At 64.2% G+C, this 7879-nt stretch overlaps 1 protein-coding gene across 1 annotated transcript in view; it reads right to left on the reverse strand.

Annotated features, from left to right (window-relative positions):
• The window catches only part of LOC120860603 (dihydropyrimidinase-related protein 4-like), a 14619-nt gene extending 7424 nt beyond the window's left edge, over window positions 1-7195 (reverse strand). Inside the window, exons 1-4 of the mRNA XM_040236397.1 lie at window positions 7119-7195; window positions 3670-3758; window positions 2936-3120; window positions 895-1059 (exon numbers count right to left, since the gene is read on the reverse strand). Coding sequence (XP_040092331.1) covers window positions 895-1059; window positions 2936-3120; window positions 3670-3758; window positions 7119-7157 — 478 coding nt within the window. The 5' untranslated portion in view covers window positions 7158-7195. The remainder of the gene's footprint in view (window positions 1-894; window positions 1060-2935; window positions 3121-3669; window positions 3759-7118) is intronic.
• Window positions 7196-7879: the final 684 nt, after the last annotated feature.

Genomic DNA, 7879 nt, shown 5'->3' on the forward strand with positions numbered 1-7879 from the left:
CTGCCCCTAACCCCCTGCCCCATCACTCCCCGTCACTAACGGCCCCCCATCACTGGCCCTGCCCCAGCAGCTCAGGGGTGGGGTGATGGCTGCAGGTTCCGGGTTTGCACCTCTGCTCTGAGCCGCCAGGCTGCAGGCCCCCAGGCCAGGTCGGGAAGGACCCAGGAGGCAGAGCTGCTGCCTGGTTGAGGCCCCCGCCTGCCCCCGGGTGAGGGCTCCTAAGTGCCAAAGGTCATGGGCCTGATGTCCATCACTCTGGAGGGAACCTCCTGCCTCCGTCGGGTGTGCACCGCTTCCCAGGCTGAGACCAGTAGCCTCCCGGCCTGGCCTGGACTCTGACGTCCCAGGTCCCATGCCTGCCGGCCCCTCTGACCCGGCCCTTCCATTCCCGGCTGTGAGCTGAGACCACACTCAACGCTGATCACCAGAGGTCAGTTACAACGTCCACCTGACTTTCTTGTGAATCCACTGTAAACTTTGATGTGGTTTTAGCTTCAGGACTTTTGATTTAAAAAAATATTTAAGCCTGTTTATAAACCGTCCTGTTTCTGCTGAGGCAGCAGTAGAGGACTGTGGGTTTTAAGGCACCTCCTTCTAGAGGATCTTCAGGGCTAAGAAGGCTTATCATGCTTTTCCTTCCTCCAGGCCCAAGACACAAGGGGACCGTGCTGACAGCCATGACCCTGTGTCCTCTTGTGAAGAGAACAGCCCCGGGATGCGACCCCCAGGTGTGGGCACAGCTGACCTCTCGGCCCAGCAGACCTTTGAAGGGCTCCTGTCCAACTTACCCCACGCCCGGCCGCCTGCCCTGGAGTCGGACGGATGCAGCGTGCACCCGACCCCAGAAGCGCAGGCCCCGCAGCCGCCCCTCCGCCCGGCCGGCCTGCTGCTCACCCTTGTCCCTGACCAGGGCCTCCAGCTCCTCCCTGGTGCTCTCATGCCAGCGGGGAATGTCCACGTGCAGGGAGTAGTCGCAGCAGGCCCCGCTGTCCGCTCGCTCCCGCCACTGCTCGTAGGCCGCCAGCAGGCTCACCCCCGCCTCAGGGAACACGTGGTCCACTGCAGGGACAGCGTGCTCAGCTGAGTCCCCCACTCTGGCCACCGGAACCGCGTGGGTCTCCAAGGGACAGTGGCTTCACGCTCCCAGGAGACCAGGAGGCATGTTTGAGAAAAGCAGAGGAGAGACCTCGAGCCGTATGCGGGGCTGGGGCTGCTGGGAACTGTCCATCCGTCCTGCCCCTTGTCCCCAGCCTCTCCCTGAGCAGAGAGGAGGACCTCGCTCCCCAGCGGACGCCCCCTAAAGAGCCTGGCCTGAGTGAGGTACTCCTGGCGGGCGGGGGCGGGGTGGGGTGCTGTCCACAGTGCTGAACCTGTCAGCCTGCCCACAGTGGCACGTGGGGCTGGCTTCCCTCGTGCCTCCCCAACCATGCACACCGTGGAGGGTCCCTTCCCACCCTGGAGAACCAGGGCAAGCACAGGGACAGTGCACTGTCCCCCTGGCCCCGCCAGCAGCCCCGCGGCCACGGCCCACACCCCACGCACAACCTCTGCCAGGCGTGGGGAGAGAGCTGGGAGGGGCAGCCGGTGGGAAGGCACGCCCACCCGGGGTTACAGGTAGACGTCATGCCTCCCTGCACACCCCTCACGAGGGTTCTGTCACACACCCAGGACGCCGTCCTGCAGGCGCTCAAGGCTGCAGCCCCACGGAGGCCAGCCCATGCCTGCAGCACCCCCATCCTCACAGCCTGTCGGCCGCCTCAGCACCAGCAGGAGATGCAGCCAGGAGGGCATCCCACTCGGCTCGGGCCCCCCGTGACCAGCAGGACAAAGGGCCTGAAACGAGCACTCCCTCGTCAGACCCGGGGGCAGCCCACTGCTGGGTCTGGCCACTTTGTAGCTCACTAAGCCACTCGGGCCAGGGCCTGTGAAGTTGGCCCGAGTACCCGGAGCAGCCCTTCCAAGGAGGCAGTGGCAGTGCCCGCCGTGTGCTCACGTGCAGCCTGGCAACCAAGGGGCCCCTCTCACTCCACCCTCCCATCCCCTGCCTCCAGCCTGACTGTGTAGGGAAGCATGACGTTTAACCATGCACTGCCTGAGGTCACCGCCAGGCCGTGGTGCAGCCAGGGTTGGACCAGGTCCAGCCGGAGCAGAGGCGCCTGCCCTTGGTGCTGTGGAGCTGATGGGTCTCAGGGAAGGAGAGGGGCTAAACGCTGGCTTCCTGTCTGGGCTCCTGAACTGACCACGAGCAAGTTCACAGTGGGAAGTGAACCCCTCACAAGCTGTGAACTGGGCTTCTCTGCCATGCACGGAGCTGAGGCACATCAGAACGGTGCTTGCACCTGGTACGGGGCCTCTGGGGGTTGTTGATCGGATAACAGTATTTTTATCATCCTTTCTCTAAAACATCACCTCCACCATCTTTAGTTCTTCTGGACACGAGTTTCTGCAAACCAAGCCTCAGAGAGAGTGAGGTTCAGGAGCAAATGTCTGACACTTCAGGCAATGAAACCCCTGAACTTGTCCAAGGCACTTGGGTTTTCCAAACCAGGACCTTGGCCAGCTGCTGGCGTCCCAGGAAATAATCAACTATGGGCACATCCCCGTGGAAACCCCAGGAGTGCCCCAGCGCTGGCCCAGGCAACACACTCAGGCTGAGGAACTGGGCTGGACACAGCCATTCAGCACTTCTCAGAGGGAGCGCAGTAAAGAGGAACTACGGCTGATTCATGTTGGGGTTTGACAGAAAACAGCAAAGTTCTGTAAAGCAATTATCCTTCAAAAAATAAATTAATTAATTATATTTTTAAAAAAAAAGAGAGAGAAAGAGAAACAGCCTGAGAAAACTCCACCAGGGAAAGCGCTTGCTGTGATACGCAGACCCGCCAGAGGCCCAAAGTTGGGACAGACCACCCCCGCCCCAAAGGACGACACTCACATATCATGGTTGTGCCCCCCGCCAGGGCGGCCTTGGTCCCCTGGCAGAAGTCGTCGGCGGGGGTCATGCCGAGGACGGGCATCAGCAGCCGCGTGTGGACGTCGACCCCACCTGGCAGGACCAGCAGGCCGTGGGCATCAATGGTTCTGATGCCCCCAGGGACAATGAGGTTTTCTCCAATTTGCCTGAAAGCAACAGAGATCCGCTGGTTAAGAAGACCCCTGAGCGAATGTGAAGGGGGCCCCTGTCAAGGCTGTGGAGCTGGGACGCCTGCCCTTGGGCTCCTGTCCTGGAAGCGAAGGGCAATACAGCCAAGGCCTCACTGGACCCGCCCCTGACACTGTTGGGGAACAAGCCAGCCCCAGGGGCTCCGGACAGCCAGCACGGAGGACCCCACCCTGAGCTGGTCACTGAGGTGTCCACGCGCAGCCTTGCTGACCAGAGGCTGGAGCTGCCTGACAGACACGAGCAGAGAGATGAAAAGGTGTGGTCAATAAGCATTTATTAAGCACCTACTGTAAGCCCACAGGTACTGAAGCTGTGATAACAGAGAAACGGGAAGACTCGTCCTGTTCTCCAAGGCCTTGCTGAAGGCACGAGAGGGGCTGGAGTTGTTTCCAGGGAACGAGGTTGTGGGAGAGAAAGACACTCAAGCGGGTCTCGCCCGGAAGCAAGCTTCCAGGCAGCGTGTGAGCAAGGTGTACACAGGGGACCGCGAAGAGGCAGAAACTCACTTTATCAGGCCGTCCTCCACATACAGGTCAGCGTGAAAGGACTGGTCATCATTCACGATCTTCCCCCCTCTGATCAGGAGGCGGTCACTCTGTCCAAAACAAGCAAATAAACAGGGGCAAGTTTGCTCCAAACCAAGTGACCCAGCGATACACTGAACACCAGCTTCCCTCTGAAGTCACGATGGATCACGTGTCTGTATGTGTCCTTCGGACACGGTCTGTGCGTGTGAGACCAGCACAGAGCCTGCAGGGTGGCCACCCCACCCCGTGGCCGTGGCCTCGGAGGTGGCTGCCCACAGTCCCTGCGCGTGACCCACACCCACAGTCAGGCGGTCTGGCCTCACCGAAGACACGGGGCAAACGGCCAGCCAGTTTCCCGCATCACCATGGCGAAGCCATCACGTAGCTGCGCATTTGACCGTGGGCACGCCGGCACATGCGTTGCCCAATTTCTAAAGCCCATGCGGAGGGGGAGGTGGGCCACGTCTCGCTTGGCCCTGTGGGCCTGGAAGGCCGGCCCTCCCTGACCACCTGCAGAGGCGGCTCCAGCTGACAGTCAGGCCACGCTCCTTCCAGAATCTCTGTGGCCTGCAACGGTGCCGGGAGGCGGGGGTTAGAGCAGGCCCCGGCAGGCAGGGCCTTCCCGCGGGAGGGCCGCATCTCAGTGGGTGGAGACAGATGTCACGCACGCGGCCGTCACAGGCGGTGACACTCGTAAGCACACAGAGGGACCTGTCGGGGCTGCCACAGGAACCGAGAAGGGCCGCTTTGAGGAGCTGATGTGGCCGTGACTCAGGCCCAAGGCCAGCGAGCAGCCCGCGCAAAGGCCTGGGGCAGAGAAGAGCCTGGCTGATACAGGATGGGGGGTGGCAGGCTGGGGCGGGACGTGCTGGGCCTGGGGGGTCAGCGGGCCACCACTGGTGCCTCAAGCTGTGTCTAAGTGCCTGCAGAGAGATCACAGTGGCCTGGGTAGAAAGTGGCCTCATGCTCAAGGACAGACACAGGTCATGGTTGCAGTGGTGTCCGTGTGTCTGGATGAGATGGGGGGGCCCCCTGGCTGGGATTATGGGGTGGACGAGAGACGGACTCCAGAGAGGCTGAGAGTCGGAGGGCAGGAGCTGATGACAGAGAGGCTATGGGGGTGCAGGACAGGAAGACACTGGGGTGCTTGCGGCTCTGCTCGCTCCAAGGAGGTGAACAGTGTCAGGAAGTGCGGCTGTTAGGGGCACCCCGTGGCACGGAGCTGGGCCACGATCGGTCCACTTCTGACGGTTGGGAAAGAGGGAAGATGGGGGGCTGGTCATGGGGTGTGGAGGGTGCGGGATGACGGCCGGGCCTCAGTGGAGCAAAATGGCGAGAAGCACAGAAAGGAAGGCGGTGGCTGAGAGCAGGATGACGGGTGAGGACCCAGCTCTGCGGCGCCTTCCCCACGACCTTGAGCCTCACACTCTCTGGGGCTCGGGCAGCCAGAACCACAGCTCTTTCACGGGGGTCTGGCCCCGGCCCGGGGCTCCTGGGTGCGCCCCCAGAGGCCAGGCTGGGACTCCAGCTGGGAGCTCTGGTTCTAAACCCAGCATCAGCCTGAAGCCAGGACGGAAGTGTGCAGGGCACTTAGCAGCTCTCTCAGGCTGCTGAGGGGATAAATAATTCACGGCTTATGAGCCAGAGCACATCACTCTATTCTTATTAACCTCTAACAGTTTGGGATGAATTCTCAGATTTCTATTGACTCAAAGTAAAACCTCCGCCCCAGAGCCTACAGAAGGGTGGCTGACGAGCCACAGGCCAGACGTGATCCCCAGCCCTACGCATCTCGTGTTGGCTGAAAGATATCATAAGAAGACTATATTGAGACTCATAAAAATTATATGAAATTCACATTTCAACGCCCATAGCTCAACTTTACTGGAACTGCCGCACCCGTTCCTCCCCGAGTCACCTAGATGGCTGTCCTGCTGGGCTGGGGGCCGCACCAGAAACAATGAGGGCCTCACAGCTGAGAATACCTACTGGGTGCCCCACCGCCAGCTCTGGTCTACCCCGTGGACTGGCCCCAGCTGCTGGGTCCTCTCCCCGCTGGGTCCTCAGGGGCTCACTGCCCAGCCCCCTGGGCCCCAGGCCTGGCCCTGACCGGTCATATCACAAGGACCCACCTCGCCCAGCTCCCGAGCCAGCAGCAGAGCCTGGCTGCCTCCTCCTGCAGGGTCCCCACTCCACCCAAACACACCCAAGAAGAGGAAGGGGAAGGCTTTGGGCAGGAAGATGGTGGTCTGAGTCCCCACTCAACCCCCAGTTTTCAGACTTGGGCACCTTCCCAGGTTTGGAGCCAAGGGGGGAACGCAGCAGCCCTCAGGACCGGGGTGACAGTCTCCTGACCTGGCCATCTGGCCTCTGACCCGCCCGGGGGGGGGGGGGGGCGCCACCCTCCCCACCCTGCCCAGCCCTGCTGGCTTCGTGCATCAGGTCAGAATCTGGGCCAGTCCTGAGGCAGGACCCCTTCCTTCCTCCCTGAGTGTCTCAGGATGTGAACTGGGAACCCCACCGCGCCCTCCCCTGAAGCCAAGCTCAGAGCTGGGGCTCAATCGCAGGCTCCCAGGAGCAGGCTGCCCGGCCCCCAGGCACTTCCCTCCCTCTCGCCCTCCCCCTCTCCCTCCCCCAGCTGGGCTCCCGGGCTGCCTGGAGGGGCGGCTTTGTTTCCTGGCAGCCCTAGGTGGACAGTCGGACTTCCCCCACCTGGGGCGTGTGGTGTTAAAGGGTCTTCTCCAGGGAGCCGAGCTGCCTGGGTGTCCGCTCAGTGACGAGGGAGCACTCTCCCTACCACCACCCGGGGCCGAGGGCCTCCAAACTCCAGCTCCAAGGAGGGCTCCAGGCGGCCAGGGGCTCCGGGGGCTCCCGGGGCTGGGGCTGAGCGCCGGCCTCAGCTGCTTTGTCTGGGACAAAGAGCTCCCGGTGCGGCGGGGGCGGCACAGGGGGCGGCCGAGGGGCGGGCTGCGCGGGAATGGCATCTCTGCCCCCGAGGCCGGCGGCTGGACCAGCCTTGTCAACAAAGGGCCGCGCTGCCCGCCAACTCCGAGCGGAGCTTCGAGAGAGGCCCCGCGAGGTTAGGGGGGTAGGCGCATCTGCGCTTTAGGAAGCGGGTCTCCCCGCCCCCAACCCACCCCCAGGCCCGAGCCCTCCCCGGGCGCAGAGGGGGTCTCAGGGGAGCCGGCTCCCTGAGGGTGTCCAGCGCGGTGCTCGCGGGCCCCCCAGCTGCGCGGGAAGGAGCTGGGCAGGAGGTGGCAGCGCCGGGACAGGGCGCAAGGTGAGGCGGGGGGCGGGGGGGCTCGGACGCCGAGGGAAGGGGACCCGGCGCGGGGCCGGGAAGGTCCTCCCGGGGCCCAGGGGCCAGGCCCCGCCCGGAGCAGGGCCGGGAGGCGCCGGGCTGGCCGGGAGCGGGCGGCGGGGCTCACCGTGATCCGGGGGGTGCTTTTCTTGCCCTGGAAGGACATTCTGCTCCTCCCGCCGGCGCCGCCGTCTCCGTTGGCTCGGGCGGCTCGGGGCGGGGCGGCCTGGGGGTCCCCGGCGGGGGATGCACCAGCTAGGCCTCGCGGGGAAGCCCACGGAGCACGGGTGTGTACGTGGGGGCGGCGGGCGTCCAAGTGCGAGCGCGCCGGGCCGCGCAGCTCGGTGGCCGACCCCGCCCCCGGCCCCGGCCCCGCCCCCGGCCCCGCCCCCGGCCCGCAGCTGCTCCCTGGTTCTCAAGCCCCGCCCCGCCCCGGCTCCGAGAGGCTGCCCGCAACTCCGGCTAGGCCCGCGCTGAGGCCGCTGACCAGCTCCGGCGGAGGCGGCAGGAGAACTCACGCAGGCGGAGTGGGGTGGGGGTGGGGGTGGAAAGACGGTTGCCACCGGTCCTGGCCAGTGTGTGGGCAAAGTTCCCCGCCACTCCCCCGCCCGGGATGGACAGGGAGAGGGGTCCGGTAATGATCTGCCAGGCCCCGCTTCGCCCCTGGCCAGCCGAGGCCCGACACCAGCTCCCTGATGACCCAGGGCACCCAAGGCCACGGGGACCGAGTCCAGCCTCAAGTCCAGGCTGAGGATCTCAGGGAGCTGGACTCCGTCCTGAAAGATGTTTCGGGCCAAAGCTCGGCTCCTTCGAGGATTTGCCAGGGCAGGGCTGGGAGCGCCAGACCCTGGGGCTGGACAGTGGAGACACCTCCCTGTGAGACTGTCC

This window comes from Oryx dammah, unplaced genomic scaffold (assembly GCF_014754425.2).
Source record: "Oryx dammah isolate SB20612 unplaced genomic scaffold, SCBI_Odam_1.1 HiC_scaffold_11124, whole genome shotgun sequence".
Classification (NCBI taxonomy): domain Eukaryota; kingdom Metazoa; phylum Chordata; class Mammalia; order Artiodactyla; family Bovidae; genus Oryx; species Oryx dammah.